Source organism: Epinephelus fuscoguttatus, linkage group LG6 (assembly GCF_011397635.1).
Source record: "Epinephelus fuscoguttatus linkage group LG6, E.fuscoguttatus.final_Chr_v1".
Classification (NCBI taxonomy): domain Eukaryota; kingdom Metazoa; phylum Chordata; class Actinopteri; order Perciformes; family Serranidae; genus Epinephelus; species Epinephelus fuscoguttatus.
The window spans coordinates 41,726,697-41,748,803 of record NC_064757.1 but is presented as its reverse complement, the minus strand read 5'-3'; the positions used below and the strand labels follow the sequence as shown (position 1 = coordinate 41,748,803).

The following is a 22,107-nucleotide window of genomic DNA, read 5'->3' as shown; positions in this document are numbered from 1 at the left end:
AAATAGGCAACTCAAACACAGAATATTAGTTTATATTTCATCAGTTAGTTTTACTATTGCTCTCAATATTATTGTCCTCTGTTTTCACTATGCAGGGAATAGTATGGCACCCACTTCCTGTTCAGAAATTCTCGCTATTACAGCTAAACAATGCACTAAAATATGTTTCTGAAAACACTGTAGGCAAGAAATAGGCAGGGCAGTAACATCACCTTTAGTTTACCTGCTAGCTGCTAACTCACCACATGGCACATTTCACATTGTATAAATATGAGAAATTGATGGATTTATTTAAAAAAAATAATAGATTATGTTTTCGGAATATACGGTAAAGGGTTTGTTTCCATCTGCACATATGACATGGTGAAATACAACTCGAGCAAATTCCCATTAATTCCTGCTACCACCCATGGAAAGTTTCCACCTAGGATATTCCTGGCAACAATTGTTACTTGTCATTTATTTTTACCTAAAGACGCAATGTTATGCCTTTATTCTTGTAATCATGAAGTGCCCCAGTACCAAGTATCAATCTTATCTTTCATCTAGCCAATAAAGAAAATGCAATAAAAGTACTGAAATCTTTAATTACTGTAGGAAATAGAAAACCAAAAACTCAAACTGGAAGAAATTCTAAATCTACAGATGCCGTTGTTCTTGGAGCTCCACTGGAAGTAGTGTATTTCATGTTCTCTTGGCAAAACAGTGACGATCTGGAGCACACTGAACATCACTGAACATGCAGGTAAACATCTGAAAAGTGGATTATGCTGCAGGAGTGGTTTTTATTGGTCCCACTTTAAGACATGGATTTAGCATACAGGTAATGGCACTCATATTACATGTGTTTACCTTTCTTGACACTCTTCCAACATGGCAACGTGTTATATTGCTATTGAATGTAATCACTGGGCATACATTCACTAACAGACTTCACTGGTGTTTGACTGCTGCAGATTAAGACTAAAGCTTTCTTACCTGCTGCTCGTCGAAGTCCTTGATACCCACACAGTAAACACGGGCACCGTATTTCCTCGCCTCATCAGCCTGCAGATCAAACAAATGTGTAGATGATGTGCAACAGGTAGAATGTAAAAAAAGGGGGAAACTGAATACATGCAGGATATAACAACAGGTTTTATAAGGATGTTTTAAAAAGCAAAGAAAGAGAGGGAAATTCGTTTCTGCAGTTCAATTAATCACACTGAAGTTAGTGTTGCATCAGATTTGTGGGAACCAGCATGATTTCTGTTGTGACAGCAGAATTTCACCATTGCGACACTTGTACAAGAAAACTTGTACAACTGTGTGACAATATGAATCTCACCTCTTTCACTGTGAGCTCGTGAACGTAAACTTCAAGTTTCCCGTCCGTCAGAGCCAGGATGATGCTGGAGGACTTGCTGGGTTGTGTCTGTATCTGCGCTGAGGCCTTCAGGTTCAAACGAAGGACAAACATTTCATCACGTCTCAGTTTCACAATTATTTAAATATTTGTAAAAAGCTGCCGAGCTGTAATTTGATTTATTTGTGAGGGTAAACTGACCTCTTTTATTCCCTCGTGCATGTATGTTTCTCCTGCTGGTTTGACTTCCCGCAGGCGCTTCAGCCCCTCTTCTATCTGGTATCTGAAAACACACACAAATGGTTGACATTTTTCTCCACTTTTCTACTGCACTGAAATCATATCACAATTCCATTATGATTATTTTTTTTCACACTGTGGTTGAAGGTTTCAATATCATGTTAACACCTCACTGACAATCATTAGTACAGCCCCCGGACTGTGGCGACATGATGTGTTGGAAACTTGTGGTTATGGTCGTGCTGATAACCGCAGCATCCTAAAATAAGACGTTAACAAGTTGTTCTGCTAATAAAGATGAAAATAGAAGCTGTTTATCCAGTTTGGCATTTAAAAGCCCAGTGGGGATTGAACCTCTAACCTCAGACTAATGTCACCATGCAAACATTTCACTGAGGTGGCCTGGCAGGAGAGGACAAGTTAACTGTAAACCCAAACGAACAAAACACTTCCACAGTATGTAACTACAACAAGGGAAAAACATAATACATTAAATTCAACCATATATATAATGCATATGATATTAATATGACAGCTCTGGAGAGTGTGTTAGTTTAATATTAGAGAGCTTTTGATCTCAAGATACCACATAGCTTTGAACTATCATATAAGTCAAATTTTGAATTGATACTGAACTTGCACATGAGCACAACACTGATTTCTTTTATTGTATATAATGAAAATAAAGCACATATTTATATGTATAAGACCACACTTTATCATTCATGGCCATTAACATAATCAGTGAAATAAGAATCTTACCATCAGTTTACTGTTTTTATACTTCTTGATACTTCTGAATTTACTATTTTTGTACACATTCTTTGTCACACTTTGTGTCTGTGCAAGTTGTAGTTCGAGTGTCTCTGTTGTTTGTTGCATTAAGTCAGTCCAGCCACACGTGTGTGTGTGCATCCTACTGGCTAGCTCATCAGCATCCGCTTTGCACTGTGCTCATAAGACAGTTCAGGTATAGTCGAGGAAGTGTAGCCCCCACCCTCCAGTTAGCCCCTAGTTAACACCATAAGCTATGTGAGCACTGTTGCTATTGTTTAGGGCTGTTTATGGAGTTAGCATCATTAGTTGCTAGCCGCCAGCTCAGTCACCTCCATGTTGAGAGCCATGTGCAGACAACTCATAATGTTCAGAATTTCAATTCAATTTTTCAGATTTTTTGACAAAATAATTTATTTCTATCCTTTCTGAGGGTTCTGGAAGTAGTCTCGCTCTCGCTGTCGCTCTGGGTGTTGTGTGTGTGTTCATCTCTCTCGCGCTCTGTTTAGATACCACTGACTAATATGTATATAAACACACACATATATACATCGCATTTGTCAAACGGGGTGTTTTATTTTGAAATTTGTTTTATTCTGAAAATTGACCGGATGCTGTTGTTGTTCCTTTGTGTGACTTCCTGCCCAGCTTGACACATTCGCTCGCGGCTCACGCAGAAAATAGACCAGACGCCGAAACGATCGCTGCAGGGCCGGACGTGGAGTTACGCGGCATGGCTGGCGTGGATGACACAATCGGTTAACATGGCCGCCGAAAGGAAACTGGCTTCGCTTCGAGGCGCTTCGAGGCTATTCGCAGCGCTTCCGTGTCTGGTGTGGCCCTGGCGTGAGTCCCTTCTTTATGCCTCCTTTGCATTTTTACACAGAACCAAACGTTGGCAGCATCTGTGAGTGATGTGTGGTATCGCAAAATCAAAACAGGCATGACAGGTGTGACATTTCACACTTCAGCGTTGCCCTCAGGTGTGACATGTAACATATGCGTCGGCAGCTCAACACTTATTTGTAATATAATCATCAGTAACAGTCATTTACCGTCTCTGTTACATGGAAGCTGATCTTGTTCTCTGCCCTGAGGGTAAAGAGCTCATTGTTTTTCCAATTTGTCAACATTAATGGCCGCTGTTCTTCTTTTTGAGTTAACCGCTAACTGCTACCTGCTGCTTTTTAACTCTCCCACGGTGGGTTGCACAAATAACATGTCGTCAAGTAGTCACACCTGTCATGCTAATGGTGCCATCCTGCCTGCTGTTCTGTTTATACATATACAGTTTTGGCCTCCTGTGGCAGATTAAGGGAGAGACCACTCTGTCCCCTTATTCCGCAATCGTAACTTACATACACACGGCGAGACGGCATAATGGTGCAATACTCCTGCCTTGAACAGGCAGTGTAAAGGGGGCTAACTACACCAACAACCCTAAATGGAAAAGAAAAGATACTTAAGGCTCTCCTAGCTAACTTCAGCCAACATATGAAGAAACAGAAAGACTGTCTTTGCCCTCTGGGTTAAAATGTGAATCAGTCATCATGCAAATTATTACAAGAAGGCCAAACTCTTTCACAAACAGATGAAGTCACACGACTGGGCAATATGGAAAAAGACTATCACAGTATGTGTTATTTTATCCTAATAAGATAGAGACATTTTTTAAATTTATTTTATGTATAAAGCAACTATTTGAAGACAGGAATGCCTTTTCTGGGCAAATCTAGTAAGTCAGCTACCTGACTAATTGAGGTACGTCATCACAATGATGCAATAACCATGTAAAATTCCAATAATGCCATGAAACAGTCCTGATCATTGATTCACACCATTGCCCACATTGATCAAATACACATGCAAGGGTTTAAACAGTGTGGTGAAATCTGTGACAGCTGACACATTTATATCATCTCACAATTCTTGTTGGTGTGGGACGTCAGACAAGATGTTAATAAATGAACAAACGAGACAGAATTGTGTGGAATTCAATGTCTTGCCTCCTAAAAAGACATCTTAAGACATGTCTAAACCATGGTCAGGTACAGTAACCTGATACCATGATACCAATATGAATTTATTCCAGAGAGTTAATTGCAGAGTTCAGTACCTGTCTCCAGTCAGAGGCAGCAGGACTTGTGCTTTGGCTGAGAAGACGATGAACGACACTCTCATTCTGGGGCTGAAACGACAAACAAAAATCAAACATTAGGAATCGGAAATTTTACATTTTTATTAAATATATCAGTCTTATAGTGGAAAAACATTATAACCCCAGACAATATACTGTAATACTGTAATATCTGCTCAGGTTTTCCTTACTCCATAAAATCATCACTTCCGTCCTTCATCCTCTCTATCATCCACCCACACAGGCTGACATGTAAAACGCTCAGGATGGCTATTAAGGAGTCAGTGTGACTGACAGTTTTATATAAAGCTCTTACATGGGTTCAGTTCAGTTCAGGAGAATGAAAGAGGCATGTATAATTAACCAAACAGAAGGGGCTCTTTTAATGTCAACTAATATTAGTGTACGACTTAAAGCAGCTTCTGTGGGACTGGAGGAAGTGATTAATCAATTCGCAGACAGATAACATGTTGTGGTGGTGAGTCACACATAAACACACACACACATCCTGTTACACAAATATATATACTTTGTACCTGTGACTGTTTAAGGGTGTGAACTGACAGTGGACACTCTGCTGTGCCTCTGACCACAGAGTCTGGCATCACACGGAGTCTTCTCTGTACAACCAGTACTGTTTACATTCAGCATCCCTCTGTCAGATCACAGCACATTCGCTGCCTCGGAAATATGAACGGATTTTATTTTTGTAAACACAACTGCTTCCTATGGATACATCCTGCAGAAATATATGAAAGCTAAATCAGTACAAAGATAAAGGCAATGCACAGCTCCCACTGTGACAATGTCGCTGAAAACTTCACCAGCTTGTGTTTAGGATTGTGCAGACACTGAATAAAAGCTGTAAAACCACACAGGCAATAGTGTTTTTTAATGATCCTAGAATGTCTAATTTTGATGCAATACCTTGATCAATATTGATATTCCATACCGGTGAATTAACACTGACAGCATACAAATTAAAATTCTCACTAAAAGATAAATGTAACAGGGCAACAACATGAAGACGACACCTTTTCTTTTCTTGGTTTGCAGCAGAGAACAGCAGAATGACTGTAGTAAACATTAACACTATGACAGAATGAGAAAGCACGGCTGGTACTGTTGTATTGATACTGCAAGAAATGAGTATTGAAACTGTTATAAACAGATATTTTTGACAACACCTCATAGAAAAAATACTACAAGTAAAGTTCTGAGATTTTACTGAGGCAAAAGCGAAGCATCAGCTATTAAATGTACTCGAAGATTAAAATCAAATGTACTCAAAGTGATAAAGGTAACTCAGAATGCTCAAATAACCCAAAGTATCCACTAATTTGAGCACTGCCTTTACTTTTCCCCCTGTTGGGTGTGAGGCTGGATGCTATTTGAATATTTTCAATCCAAGTGCCAACAAATAGGTTAGAGCAATATGAAGATATTATCGTTATCGTGATATGACACTATATATCATCCTAGATTTTGGATATCATTGTATGGTGATGTTGGATATGTGGTGTTTTTTCCCTCATCTTAAAGGCTGCATTCTAGTAAAGTGATGTAAATTGATCAACCCACCAGACTTTTGGGGGTTTTTTTAATGCTTGCCTAAACCCACTTAGTCGTTATATTGACATTATTGATGATTACTGATCAAAAATCTCATTATGTTAAAACAAATAGTCATCTGTACAACTTTTTTTTGCATCAGAGGGGGTATTTGGTGAGACATATTGTTGAGCTTTTGAAGAGACTGGAAAATATCAAAATGTATATCCTGTATCAAGATATAGCCCAAAATATGATATAATATATATGATATAATTTTCAGGACATATCACCCAGCCCTACCAACAAACACCTCAGTTTTGTTATCAATAGTAGTAGAGGAAAATATCCATACAGCATAGTATCGTGACATTTTTGTGTGACAATATCGTATCATCTAACAGTTCAAAGTATTGATTTTTCTATTATAACAATTATTAATATGATAAATACAAATCTAACTTTAGGTAGTCTACTGAAATATTACAATGATCAGACATTTTGCTGCTGCAACAAAAAATGGCTGAAATGACTTGAACAGACTGAAAACTTTATCTTATTAGATAAAACTAAGTTTTAACAAAGTTTTTCTTTGAGGACATAATTTACAATTCAAAAAAGGTAATCAATAAAAATTAGCATAATACTCAGCATATCGCAAAAAAAAGGCAAAAATATGACTTGTATCGTGGATCCTCTTCCCACCCCTAGTTATCGATATAAAAAATACTTTTTCCAATATCTTAGTCTGAGCAATATACACAAAACAAGACGAACATCTCAAATGCATGTCTTTATTTTTTCATTAACACAAAGCAGCTATACAACAATGTGTAAGACAGAGACTGGAATGAACAGCTCTGATTTAAATTAAGATAAAATCAGCTGCTGACACATTCTTATCTGTACTCACTTTATTTATCTGCCTAATATTGTCACCTTGTTTCTACATATTGTAACTCTGCTCATCATGTCAGTCTTCTCTGTGCACAAGCTTTCTAATGTGTGTCTGTACATCCTCGAGAGGGTTTTTTTAAGGGAGTTTTTTCTCATCCCAACCACCGCTCTAAGCCTAAAAGCGGTCCCATACTGTACAGATCAGGGTTGTACCAAATAGTTTGTTCATTCTAACACTGACATTCGAATTTTAAAACAACATTCAAATGCTGCGCCTTTTCTTGCATGTCTTTTCATCCTATTTAAACCTAGTATTTCTGCACAGCTGCAGATAGAGACACTTATTATAGTAACTGTATTCCAGTGGTGTCTGCGTAGGATTGTTTCTGTCTTGTGTGATCCGAACATTTCCAATAACTCCAGACTGTTGTCCAAAATATCATAATTTATTTAAAAAATACAGATGTAATCCTTTTCAAAATTCACAATAAATTTTTATTCCACAAAATATTCTGCTTTAATCCATATCTGTTCACATTTAGCCTTTCAAAAACAACATTTTCAATGCGGTCAAAACACTTTCTGCTCTCCTGGCACACAAAGGGAGGCACACACCTGTATTAACGGGGCGGATTTTGATGCATGGATGATGAACTACATGCTGAATTACATGCTCCTCTATTAACGAATTACTTAAAATCTTAAAAAGTCATTGTGTCATTAAGCTAAAATAAGACTGTTTCTAAGGTAGTATCAACTCACACTGAATGAACAATAAGGAACAGGTGCTGGTAATGACATTATATAATGAGTCCAGTATCAGAACAATGTGACCAATGCACATATAGACCTTTTCTTAGTCGCTGTGGTTGATAAAAATGTAACAACACAACTTAAAATCTGTATAATTAACATCTGCACAAGCCTAAAAAAAGTTATATGCATAATTAGAGTTTCATCTTTATCATGGATGTAATCGTGGAATTATTTGATGTATTATTTACTGTTCAGAGTCCAATAAGCCCATGAGGGCTGGGCACCAATTATGGTGTTTGACACTTAAATAAACAGATGAATCAATCAATCAAAAAAAATTATCTTCATTAATACATAGGAGAACACCAATCATTTCTACATAGGTTACAGATTTTAAATTGAAATAGAAAGACTGGCACTGCTCTCAGAGTTGGAATATGGAAAGAGACAGTAGGATCTGAGCATCTCTATTTAAAATATTAAATGCTATAAGTAACCAGTAACTCGAGCCATCAGATAAATGTAGGTGAGAAAACAGTACAATTATCTTCTGTGATATAGTGGAGAAAAACACCGCCTCCCAAATTGGATACACCAAATAAAGTATGAGCATACTGGAGTACAAGACTTGAGCAAATGAACTCAGTTGCTTCCCGTCCCTGTTACAAACACAAAGCACACGGATGCCATCCCACAGAGCGAGTTAAACTTCAGAGAGTTAAGCGCACAAGTGTTTCCTTCAGAGATCCGAAGCCTTCGGAGCATAAGGAGAGGTGCCGATATTTCTCACCCACATGACACATGGCCCAGTCGCGATCCTCCCCCGCAAACATAGCACAATCTTTAAGCCACACGGCCAGATCTGGCTGGTGGCAGTAGCAGCCGTATACATCCACATCCTGTCTGCAAGTTTCAGAGTCATATGTGGACTAAAAACTAACCACGCTCAAGTCGCAGATGATAAATCGTGGGTGGTGACTTAACGTCAAACTTAAGGCTTTCAGTGGAGCTTGGGATTGTATATGTTACAGTATAGAAAGACGACAGATAAAGAGGCAGTGATGCCAAGGACATTTCAGAGGGTGGTGGTGGGATTTCTTTTTCTTTGGACGAGGGGGGGAGGGGGTTTGATGAAGTAGTCCAGTTTGCTCCACATGGCGGAACAGAAGAGCTCTTGGTGAGCGGGCATTGTTTAGCAGATTGTCCTCGTCGCCTTCCAGTGTTCTTTTGCTTTACTGTACATTGTCTGCCTGTCAGCCGTTCTGTGGTGGAAGCAGGGGATAAGTGTGGAGCCGGACCCCCCCGGTGCAAATGGCCATTCTCACAGCCCAGAAGACTGCTCCTCTCTGCCACCCACTCCCACCTGGTGCCTTTGCTATTTTCTTCAACCAACCACTTCATTCTGGCTGGGTCGCCACCGTCTGTACTGTGCTGGCAGGCGCCGTTTGACTCAAACGTTATGCAAGCTGAACGTTTCAAGCCGGTTTCTGTGGTTTCGTCTTTTTAATGAATTATGTGCAAAAAAAAAGGATGTCATAGATTTTGCAATTTGATAGTTTGGAAACAGGTGGGGGCTGCAACTGATATCACAGACTCCTTAATTACAGTCATTTATCAGATGAAGAAACCAAACAGATATAAAATAAAAAGGTATTTTGTTAAAAGGATTGAACTATTTCCCAACTGATCAGCTCACTTGTCTTTAATTCTATCCGTTACCATGCCAATTTTTAAGAGGTAGTGAATATCTTCTCTGGATAAAATCCTTTTTATACTCGCTGCTTTGTTGCTTTATTTTATGTAGTTTAAACCATTGCTTGACCTTGCTTCATGCAATATCTGCAGATCTAAGTCTGAGGAGAATAATTTCACTTCATGTTTTTTCTTTTCTTGAAATATGAGCGTTACGAAACCCGAAAACTTTGTTTTTCTTTCCAAAGAAAATGTACGACACTGCCACTGGCGACTTTGCACTCACCTCACAAATCTGTCAGTGAGGTTCTTCACAAACGAGTAAATCTCGACCCAGTCACCAGCAACACTTCCAGACCTGAAACAAGAAAACAACAGTCAGTTTGCAGCTCGTCAGTGGCAGCAGATTGTGTGCTGGGGAGTAAAATACTGTACACTATTTGTGCTTTGTACCACAACCACAGTTGGACATTAACACCAGCCACATGCTGGATAATTGTGCTGATAAGTCTGTGTTCTATAGCAGCCACTTCAGCTGTTAGAACACGCAAATGTTCACAGGAGCTTTGCCTTTCTACAAATCTACTTGGCTGGAGAAGAAAGAATAACCAAAGTGATATGCTTAACTATGTCTAGGCCAACATTAGCAATGATTCCCAACCCAGCCACAATCTCAAAAACAAAGTACTCAAATAAAAAAGAGCATAAGTTCAAAGAAAGATGTCCAGGTGTGCGACAGGAGCCACAGGCAGGAAAAGCTGATTGCAAAAGACAAACAGGAAATGTGCAACATAAAACATTACAACAACCGCCAAGCTGCAGTGTACATCCAAGTCTGTCCAGACTCATATGTAGCCATGACAGCAGACAATGCCTCAAATATGGATGTTGCTGCAAAGAAGCTTCACATTTATAAATGTGGATGCTTCACGCACAACTTCAGCCTGGCAGCACAGACGATCTATACAATCAGCACAGTTTCAAGGTGAGAACCCAAGTTTGTGTCAGCAATTCAGCATCTGACCAAATGTCTCCCCGTCTGTTCCCAAGTTAAAGTGTTGTTAAATAATCAGATAAGTATTTTTGCACAACAACATAATGTCACAGTGAAGTTGACCTTTGACCATTTGTATATAAATTGTTATCACGTCATCATTTTTATCATATTAGACATTTTGTTTGGTATTTTGTGATAACTAGCACATGAATTCTTGAGTCAGGCCACAATCATGTTTTCTGAGGTCACAGTGACCATGACCTTTGACCACTGACCCCCAAATTCCTATCAGTTCATTCCTGAGTCCAGTTGGATGTTTGTGCCAAATTTAAGGAAATTCCCTAGGGGCCTAAGATACTGCCTTCACAAGAATGTGACGGAGGCAAGGTCACAGTCACCTTGATCTTTGACCACAGAAATGTAATTAGTTCATTGCTGAGTCCAAGACGACATTTGTGCCAAATTTGAGGAAATTCCTTCAAGGGGTTCTTGAGGTGTCATGTTCACGAGAATGGGACATACATACAGATAACCAGAAAACATAATGCCTCTGGCCACGGCTTTCACCACCGCAGAGGCTTATAAACATGTTTTGTGAGGTCACAGTGACTTTGACCTTTGACCAGCAACTTCCGAATCCATATTAGTTCATTCTTTAGTCCAAGTGGATGTTTGTGCCAAATTTGAGGAAATGTCCTAAAGGCTCAGATTTTGTGTTCATGAGAATGAGACAGAGGCATGGTCACAGCGACTTTGACCTTTGACCACCAAAATCTAATCATTTCATCTCTGAGTCCAAGAGGATGCTTGTGCCAAATTTGAAGAAGGTGTTCTTGAGATATCATGTTGACCAGAATGGAACATATGCACATACATATGGATAACCCAAAAACATAATGCCTTCGGCCATGGTTGTCACCAGCGCTGAGACTTATAAACATGTTTTGTGAGGTCACAGTGACCATGACCTTTGACTACCAAAATGTAATTAGTTCACTGTTGAGTCCAAGTCAATGTTTGTGCCAAATTTGAAGAAACTCCTTCAAGGTGTCCTTGAGATATTGCGTTCATGAGAATGGGACATACGTACAGATAACCCCAAAACATAACGTCGCCAGCGGCATATACACGTGTTTTGTGAGGTCACAGTGACCTTGACCTTTGACTACCAAAATCTAATCAGTTCATTTTTGAGTCCAGGTGGACATCTGCGCCAAATTCAAGGTAATTCCCTGAAATCTTTCTTGAGATTGGATAGCTACAGTGGCCGACGTGAACAAAAACTCAGTGGCAGAGGGCCCACTCTGTATGTAGATATAAACCTCATTCTAAGGTATCGAAAACATGCTTCTTAGTTTCAGGTGATTCTAAACTAATGAAAACATAGTTATGAATATTTTGTTCCATTTCTTGGAATAGATGCCCTAATCTCTACACACTGGACCTTTAGATATGTCCACTGCTACTGTAATAAAAATAGAAATAGGTCAAAGAGTCCAGCAAAAACTCCATTCAGCCTGACTCCACTGGGGTAAGTCCAGCAGAATGGGTTCATTAATACATGCTGGGATTGTGAGATTTATTATATTAGGAGAACAAATATCAAATTTTATTATTTTACATCTTTCCTGGTTTAATGCCTGCTTTTTTCTTTCCTCCATTCATACTTTTGCAGCTTTCTTTTGTTTCTTTTTTAACTCATTTCTCCTGATTCCTTCTGTCCTTCCATGTGTTCTTTGGTCAATCGTTCAAGAATGAAAACTGGAAACAGGAGGTTTTCCTTTGAGGGTTTTCTATCTCCATTAGAGTAAAAGCACTGACTACTTCTTCCACCACTGTCTTTGTCTCATTAAAACTAATTAAGACTTGGTAATTGTTGAAAACCATGCATCAATTTCTGGCTGTAACCAAGGACAGATCAATGTTAGATGGGTGTCGACCTGTAGCCCTTGGCCCTTCTCACCCCTCGATAAGTCAATCTGACCACAATGAACACAGTGTGTAAAATGTGCCCTTGATGTAACGACAATGAGGTAATTAAAGCAATAATTACAATTCAATGTATGTGCGGAGAACATAAAACAGAAGGGTTTGACCATTAGGAGGCTCATCTTTCATGCCACCTCTCTCTCCTCCCTGCTGCCCAAAGACAAGGTCACACAGCGGAGGGAGGAGACGACAGAGAGGGTAAAGGAAAGTTCCACTGCACTTTGACAGCACTGTGCCAGTGGGTACATAGCGGAGGTTAATTTCGGTTAAATAATGGCGCAGCAGTTAGAGGCGTGACAAATCAATTTTACTGCTCCAGAACACATCTGTATCGTGTTGATGGTGCTAATGATCAGCAGAGGCATTCAAGGAGTTCTGGCTTTTCAACTTATCTGTACTCTGCATAACTTTCCATCCCACTGTGTTGTGCAATGGTGGCTATCACTGCTCATGCCAAGTATCCAGATGTTTGCCTGTTGATTACAAATACGCCAGCGACTAGAGAGGGGCCATAACTCACTGGAAGTTCTGTACAGTGATTGAAGATTCTTTGTTGTCAGATCTGGTGATGAAAATTTAGAGATATGCTATAAACACTGACTTTTTCTGAACTTTAAAGGGACAGTCCATCCCGAAATCAAAATACACAGATGTTTTTCTCTTTCCTGTATTGTTACAATCTAGATGGAGATATCTGCTATAGAGATGTCTGCTTTCTCTTCAATATAATGTAACTTGATGGCACTCAGCTTGTGGTGCTCAAAGCGCCAAAAATATACATCTGAAAAACTCAACAGCAATGTCTCTTTATAGAAATCATGACCTGGTTACTCGAGATAATCCACAGACCTTGTTGTGAGCAGTTTCATGTGGGAACTATTATCTTCTATGGAACTACATCTGCCACTATATATCATCGCACAGATGGAAGCATGCATCTATAGATAAAATGCATCAGATAAGAGGCTCACGTTTGTGACAGTGCAAGAAAAGAATATTAATAAGGGATGCATGATACTGGATTTTTTGCCAATATCCCATATGCCAGGATATAACAACTTATTTGGAAGATAACTAATACGGATATCGATATCTCCACTTTTTTGTCCACCTAATTTTAGTGATCACTGTCTCTTCTGTAGAGGAATTAACAACAATTAACAACAGTATTATGCATGCATGGTCCTGTTGTGATGATTCACCAGCAGATGAAGACATAAAATATAATGCTTTTCAACGTATGTAATATTCATTTATCGTTCTAAATAAGAAAAAGCACGCTCACTGATTCTGATTGTTCATTTTAAAGCCAATATCAGCCGATATCAAGGACGGCCAATATCATCATGCGTCTCTAATATTAAAGGGATGGTGCACCCAAAAATGAAAATTCAGCCATTATCTACTCACCCATATGCCGAGGGAGGCTCAGGTGAAGTTTTAGAGTCCTCACATCACTTGCGGAGATCCAAGGGGAGAGGAGGTAGCAACACAACTCCACCTAATGGAGGCTGACGGCGCCCCAGATTAAAACGTCCAAGAACACGTAATTGAAACCACAAAATTTCTCCATACTGCTCGTCCGTAGTGATCCAAGTGTCCTGAAGCCCCGACGTTAACAGCTGTTTGGAAAAACGTCATTTGAACTCTGTTTTTAGCCTCATTGTAGCCTGTAGCTCTAACTGCCTCTCTGTGAACTGCACTCACGTGAGACCAGCGAAAACACAGCTCAGTGCACAGAGAGGCAGTCAGAGCTTCAGGACACTTGGATCACTACGGACGAGCAGTATGGAGATATTTTGTGGTTTCAGTGATGTGTTTTTGGATGTTTGAATCTGGGGTGCCGTCAGCCTCCATTAGGTGGAGTTGTGTTGCTACCTCCTCTCCCCTTAGATCTCTGCAAGTGATGTGAGGACTCTAAAACTTCACCAGAGCCTCCCTCGGCATATGGGTCAGTAGATAATGGCTGAATTTTCATTTTTGGGTGCCTTATCCCTTTAATGGCATCTTCCTTGTTTGAGCTGGAACATTAGCTAGCTCAGTGAGCCAGCAGTAGATGCACACTTCCTTTTGTTTGGTGATGCATTTGACAGGTGTAGCTCAGAAGAAAAAGCTGTTGAGGTTTTCAAATGTATATTTTTGGCACTTTGAGCACCACAAGCTGAGTGACATCTAATTCCAAAATATTAGAGAGAAGACAGACATTTCTATAGCTGATATCTCAAACATTTGGCAACTCACACAAGACAATCTAGCTTCATCAACAGAACTACAGGTTAGAGGGAAAATATTAGTAAAATTAGCATTTTTGTTATTCGGGTCAACTGTCCCATTGAAGCTGCATTACCACATGAGCACTGATGCCTAGCTTTACATCTGGCGGTCACCCAGTGTTCCAGTGTTTGTAGCTAAATGCTTATTTGCAACACCTGAGGCTTTTTAAAAAGTTAAAATAGATAAAAGAAAATATATCCACAAATCCATCCACAGAAAAGTGCAAATGCAGCACTTGCTCATTGAGTCACCCTCGAGTGAGGCCCTTGGACCCAAACAGCAGCTCAGTGACCAGCACATCAGACTGGGACTTTACTGGTCAGCTTCCAGGTGAATGTGTGTAACTGTGAGTGTGATCATGGCGCTCGTGAAAAAGGGAGTTTGGCTCTCAGTGAAACTTCCCTGTATAAATAAGCCTAAGTGACATTAAAGGCATCACCTCACAAGACGGTTCCTTGGAAAGAGTAACCTGAGGGTTCAGAACCAAACAGTGAAGCTTTCACAATCTGGCCTCAGATGGACACTTCTTTGTGCAGAAATGTTGCAGATTACAGCTGCAACAAAACTGCTGACACTGGGGTCTGAGTCTTACCAGCACAAACGGGAAGTCTTGGAGTAGAGCTATTTTATCTGCAGGGACCAAGTAAACTTCCTTCAAAGTGACGTGCTACTATCTGACACCCTGACAAACTGATGGTGGAGCAATCACCTGCAGATTTGGCTTTTCTGTTTCACAAATATAAACCTGCATATGTAAATCTAAGAGACCACCAAGTTGCAAATGTATAGAAGCGTGCTGCCAGCTAAGATCTATGCACTCGGTCACAACTGTGCCAACAATCTTGGTCATCATCCTGTAATTTAGCAATTTGGATGAGGGTGGGGTAGTTTGGAAATGGGTCAGGGGAGCAGTGTTTCAACTCAACGGCCTTGAGTAATGGCACGTTTCCAAGCCGGGGGAGGACAAGATTAAAAACAGTTGCTGTCAAAGCTGTAAACTCTCCTCCAATATATTGGAGGCCTTTGTGCACGACGCTACTGCAAAGTGTTGCTGAGCTGACTGAATGTGGCTGTGCAGTTTGTATGTTTGATGTCTGATACAGCACTCTTAGGGCACAGAAGACACAGGAAGTGGTGTGTTGCCAAAGCCTGCTCCAAATGGTGATGCAATTCTTTCTTGCTAGTTTGTGTGATTAACACACAACACTCAAGGATTTCTCAGTGATGTTTGAGCTCTTCTTTTTGGACTCAAACTGTCATATGTTTAAGGTAAAATTCCTGCTAGTTGATCCTCCAGGACAAAGAAGACTAAAAGACCAGGATGCAACAGTTTAGCCGTTTTAGTTTTAAATCCACAAACTTTCAATTTCTTTCAGTGACCCTATTTTCACTGTCAAGACAGATAATGGCTTTTTCCATCTCCCTGACTGCGGCAATGATGTAACCTTCACAAAACATAGTTGAGCAAGCGTTTTCTTTGTTAGTGTGAGGGAGGAAGCGATGACAAACTTGTGTTCTTCCTTTCTCATGGTCACTCCCCCGACACTGGCCGCACGTCTCATGTGAGGAAACCAGTATGTGGACAACCTCAGGGCGTTGTGTGACCAGCTATGCCCCTCAGAGACAGCATGTTAAAGCTTGCTTTAAGATTAAGTTGGTTTGGGTTACGGAGGGGTCACAGTCATGGTTAGACATGTGGAATTCCATGAGGTTTGTCAGAGTACTCTCTTCTTCCCATGTCACCACTGAACATCACACAACTATAGCCAGTCAAAGAAAGGTGTCACTTACATATCAGATCTGATTAATCACAAGTCAGAGTGAGTCTGGATCAGATCCACCCAAGTTCAACCTGACCCCAGTGTCAGGAAGTTTTAATTCTCCAATAAGAAATGAACATTCACACCTCTTGCACAACTCTGAGGGAATTTACAGGTGTTTTCTACGGTACTGCTGACCATTTTCAAAAGTGTGCTGTCTCGATACCAAACTTTTCCAAGTCTCCAGGCAGGCACTGGTTTAAATTAATTCCCTGAAATCTTCACAGGCTCGAAAAGCTTGTCACTGAGTTTGTTAATGCATCCCCATAAACATCATGTCTGTTTTTATTTAGCCAAAGTTGCTGTGGCTGCAGATAGATTTCAAAGGTCTGCGCTGTAACACAATGTTACTTTCACATAGCTGCTTTTCATACTAACATTAAATTAACTGAAACCAGTGGTTGAGTTGTTACTCAGAAACTTGAAATATTGTGGTAGGAATAAGTTGAGTTTTGCTGCTTTTATACTGGATCATGCAATTCATTGTTTAGCGTTTTGCAGTTTGTTTTTGTGTATGTGTAACTCTTAATGTGTTGCATCTATCTTCAATGCATTATGTGCATATATAGTTGAAAATATGTATGACAGAGTCAATCAAACCAAACCTTGGAAGAGGTCAGTCGTAAACAGTGTGCACATTTGGTGGTATGGTCTTTTCAGTGAAGCACTCAAGCTGCCCAGTACAACCACAGTATACTGGTGGGCACTAAGCAGCTCCACTGGAGTAAGCTCCAGCGACCAGCTGCAGTGCTCATAATGAGCACCTCTGTGAGAGTTTATGAGGTAGAAAAACCCTGCTTTAATCCAACATGTGCAGATAACACAGTAAAATCTGTGAACTCTCTGTGACACAGGAGGGAAAAAGACTGATGGGATGACCAGATATTGACAGGTCAGGTGTTCAGGCTCCATATGGCCGCTGGTTCCTACCAGTGGCGTAAGGTAGTTACAATGGGCCCCAGTGCACGCTATCATGCACATAACGTCTGGTCACATGATCAGAGACTTGACATTGGATATTACCCAACAATCATCATTGCATATCTGTACATAACAAAAAATACCCAAGAAAATAAGAAATCATTGATTAAATTTAACTTTTATAGCTGACTTATAGTTATAAATATTCAATTTGTAGGACTGTTGATTTATCAGAAAATATGTACTGTACTGTATGTAATCCAATCCAATCCACTTTTATTCATATAGCACATTTTAAAAACACAGGGTTACCAAAGTGCTGCACAACAAATTTAAAAAACACAGTAAATAAATAAAAACAAGTATTCAAAACACTGAAAATACCTAAAAACAGAAAACTAACCAACCAGTGATTCAATCGCAATACAAAACAGAGAGAGACAAAAACAAAAACAGAAACCAAGACAAAACAGAGCTCACACAAACTCTCAGGAGGGATTAAAAGCCAGGGAATACAGGTACGTTTTTAAGTGGGACTTAAAAGTAGGGATAGACCAATATGGATTTTTTTAGGGCCGATGCCGATACCGATTTTTTTCCATCACCCTTAGCCGATGACCGATTATGGACTGCCGATTTTCTTGAGCCGATATTTGGGGCCGATACTGCTTTTGCGCCCTCAATTTACATAAAAAAAAAAAAAAAGACACAATGATAACAAATATTACAGGTCTCAAGTTTAAAATAAGAAACATTTATTGAACAGTAAAAAATACTAAAATAAGATGGAAAGTTGAGGTAGAACATGTATAATATTATTGTTATTATTATTATTATTATTATTATACATTCAAATAAAAAAAGAGTTCAGTGCTCTTAAATCTTCCAGTAATGTCTTTATAAAATAAACAAATATTTAAGCTGAAGCATAAATAAAACAAAAACTACTGTACACAGTAGGATTCAACAGCTTTGTTCAACTTAACCACGTACTTTCAAATGAAAAAAAGTGCCAGGGAAAAATAAATCCGCGAACCCACACGCATATCGGCCGATGCCGATACAAGTAAAAAACTCAAATATCGGCCTGATATATCGGCCGCCGATGTATCAGTCTATCCTTACTTAAAAGTTTCCAGGGTAGGGGCCATTTTGACATGGGAGGGTAGCTCATTCCATAATTTCGGAGCTACCACAGAAAAAGCACGGTCGCCCCTGGTTTTTTGTCTCGATTTTGGGACAACGAGCTGCAAAAGATCAGCGGACCTCAATGCTCTGGAGGGGGTGTAGATGTCAATGAGGTCCGCGATATACTCAGGCGCCAGCCCATTTAACGACTTAAAAACGAACAAGATCTTAAAATTAATTCTAAAATGGACAGGGAGCCAGTGGAGGGAGGCAAGAACGGGGGTAATGTGGTCATGCTTTCGGGTTCCTGTTAAAAGCCGTGCTGCCATGTTTTGGACTAACTGTAAGCGTGCAAGGGAGGCCTGGTTAATACCAATATAGAGAGCATTACAGCAGTCCAAACGGGTTGAGATAAAAGAATGAATCAAGCACTCAAAGTCATTAAAAGATACTACACTTTTAATTTTAGATAAAAGCCTCAGATGATAAAAACTGGTCTTCACTACAGAATTTATCTGTTTATCAAGTTTAAAACCACTGTCCATTTTCACACCAAGGTTGGTGACTATGGGTTTTAGATAGGGCTGGAGCGGACCCAGGTCTATAGGAGGGACATCACAGACCCGACTGGGTCCAAACACCATAACCTCAGTTTTGTCCTCATTCAAGTTTCAAAAATTAAAAGCCACCCATGCCTTGATATCTTTTAGACATTCTAGTAGAGGTATCAGGGAGCTGTTATTATTTCTTTTGAGCGGGAGGTAGATTTGGGAGTCGTCTGCGTAAAAGTGGTAAGTGATAGGGCCCATTCTTCACCCAGCCCATTGTTGGAGGGCCTGCCCCCTACCTAACGGGCCCCTGTGCAACTGCACTACCTGCCCTGCATATATTTACACCCCTGGTTCCTACTATCAGATCTACACTACAAAAGTTCACAAGTGACCAAATATTACACCTCTATGCGATTGTTGAGTGTGTTACTCCAGAGCCAAGGGCACTCATCTCCTCTCCACTCTTCTAGTCAAGCTTTCCACAACATGTTGGGACCTGGCTGCAGGGATTGGCTCCTATTTACCTACAAGAGCTTTACATGAGGTCCAACACTGATGGTGGGTGATCAGGTCTGGCTCCAGCTCATCCCAAAGGTGTTGGATGGGGTGGAGGTCAGAGCTCTGTGCAAACCAGTCGAGTCCTTCCAAAGCAAACTGGGAAAATCATTTGCTGAAGGGGCTGGATTTGTGCACAAAAGGGGACTTCCCCAAACCACTGCTATCACTGTCTTGGCATAGGGTGTACTGCAGCACTCAGGCTTGCCTTTATTAAAAAGTATGCAGCCACATGGCTGCCAAATGTGCAGAGGAGCGTCCATATACTTTTGGCTGCATTTGTTATCTCACCTAACTCTATGCTGTCGCCATCTGGGGTCAAAGACAGACAAAAATACGGAATGTGACCATGCAAAAACACGTGCAGTGCCAAATATGTCCCAATCAGGTCACAGGATATAACGGGTCACAGAAAACGGTGTCACACCTGCGACAAAGCGCCCCCTCCCTCCCTCCTCCCTCCGCCGGACACATCACTGCTCCTCTCCCTCTGCAGGCAGACTCAACACTTTAACACAAAACAACTTCATTTCTATATTTTATCTTTATTTGCACTGTTAGTTTCAATGTCTGAAGCACAGCTGACTAACATTTAGTTGTTACTTACTTGTCCAGAACAAAGTAGAGGTCGTAGGCTCCGTGACAGGATGCTTCCTCTGCCCAGCAAGACGAGGCAAACAACCCCAGGAGGACGACTGCAACCGCCGCAGACGTCCACCGACTCTTCCCGTGGAAAAGTTCACCCTCCGTGGGGAAGTAACGTGACAGTTTCTCCAACATTTTCAGCCACAGGAAAACTAAATCTCGCGTTTAAAAAACAATAAATACCCTTCACAGAGTTTCACAGAGCGCAGGGAGAGCTGAATGTGAAGTGCGCATCCCGCGGTGTGAGCAGCTACATGTCAAAGTTCCTCCAAAACAACCAAGTTAACTGATTGACCTGCGAAATAAAGGAAATCACCGCCCCAGCGTCATCAACTGGCTCGTTTCTTCATCTTCATGACTCACCGTTAACTCATTAACATCCTCTGTGAGGGCTAACCTGCTCCTGAGCTCACACCGAGCCTGTTTTTGAGGATAACCGAAATCCCTGCTAACAACAAACTTCTCTCAGCTAAAGTTACACTGTGGAGAAAAGTTAGGCTGCATTCAAGTCCTCCGCCAAAGCTCGGAACTCTGAGCGCTACAGGCGTGACTTTGTTTTCACCGTAGATAGATAGATAGATAGATAGATAGATAGATAGATAGATAGATAGATAGATAGATAGATAATTAAATGTATTGATTTTTTCAAATTTATTACTAAAGACATGTTTTTAGAAAGATGGATAGTTTATTAACAAATAAACTTTATTAATAATTAAATGTATTGATTTTTTATTAATAAAGATATATTTTTAGATGGATAGTTTATTACCAAATACAATTTATTAATAATTACATTTATTGATATTTTTATTTATTAATAAAAATGTATTTTAAGATGGATAGTTTATTACCAAATACAGTTTATTAATAATTAAATGTATTGCTATTTTTCTTTATTAATAAAGATATATTTTTGATAGAGAGATAATTTATTAACAACTAACCTTTATTAATAATTAAATGTATTGGGGTTTTTTTTCAAATTTATTAATAAAGATATAATTTTAGATAGATAGTTTAACAACAAATAAACTTTATTAATTAAATGTTTTAATTTTTTTAAAATTATTAATAAAGATATATTTTTAGGTAGATAGATAGTTTATTAACAAATAAACTTTATTAATAATTAAATGTATTGGTTTTTTTATTCATTAATTTTATAAATCTTTATTAAACATGCAACCAATATTTTATTAAGTGGTAGAGAAGTTAAAAGGATGACATTTTCAGTAGTAGTTTTCTTGTACAGTATAAGCAGAAGTAATCCATTACATGTCTTCTTTAAACTGAATCAATAGAAATATAAATAAAAGGTTTACTAATTTAGATAGGTGCAGACGTTCTCCAGCATCCTTAGCACACTCATTCTGGCTGTGCCCTTATTTGTCCACTATTTGGAGTTCAATCTTAAAAACACTATCAGATTTTTTTAAAGTGAAAATCCACCCAGATCATTTGACAATATTAGCATAGCAGGGGAGAAAACAAGAATATTTCGGGATGTAAACTCAAAATGACAAAATCTGTCACTTTATTAGCACAGAGGTTAATCTTCCTCCTCTAGAGGAACCCTCAACCTCTGAGCTGGACTCAGCGGTTAAAGAGAAGTGATGCAACATCTCAAACTTGAGAAACTGACATGTATGAGAATTTGGAATCCATTTTTGGATAGGCTAGACTCTAACTTCCTTTTAGACTCTAAAAAGAAATAAGTCACATTCACTTATCACAGTAGGATAGGCCCTGATGAGGCCTTTATCCTCTGCTACTGCTGTTCCTTCAAAGGCTCTATGTGTATGTAGGTATGTGTATATGTGTATACTTGGACA

The 22,107-nt window shown here is 39.6% G+C and overlaps 1 protein-coding gene across 1 annotated transcript in view; it reads right to left on the bottom strand.

Annotated features, from left to right (window-relative positions):
* antxr2a (ANTXR cell adhesion molecule 2a) overlaps nt 1-20,778 on the bottom strand; it is a 119,226-nt gene extending 98,448 nt beyond the window's left edge. Inside the window, exons 1-6 of the mRNA XM_049578554.1 lie at nt 20,235-20,778; nt 9,679-9,750; nt 4,476-4,547; nt 1,547-1,628; nt 1,328-1,432; nt 979-1,047 (exon numbers count right to left, since the gene is read on the bottom strand). Coding sequence (XP_049434511.1) covers nt 979-1,047; nt 1,328-1,432; nt 1,547-1,628; nt 4,476-4,547; nt 9,679-9,750; nt 20,235-20,407 — 573 coding nt within the window. The 5' untranslated portion in view covers nt 20,408-20,778. The remainder of the gene's footprint in view (nt 1-978; nt 1,048-1,327; nt 1,433-1,546; nt 1,629-4,475; nt 4,548-9,678; nt 9,751-20,234) is intronic.
* Between the last annotated feature and the right edge of the window lie 1,329 nt (nt 20,779-22,107).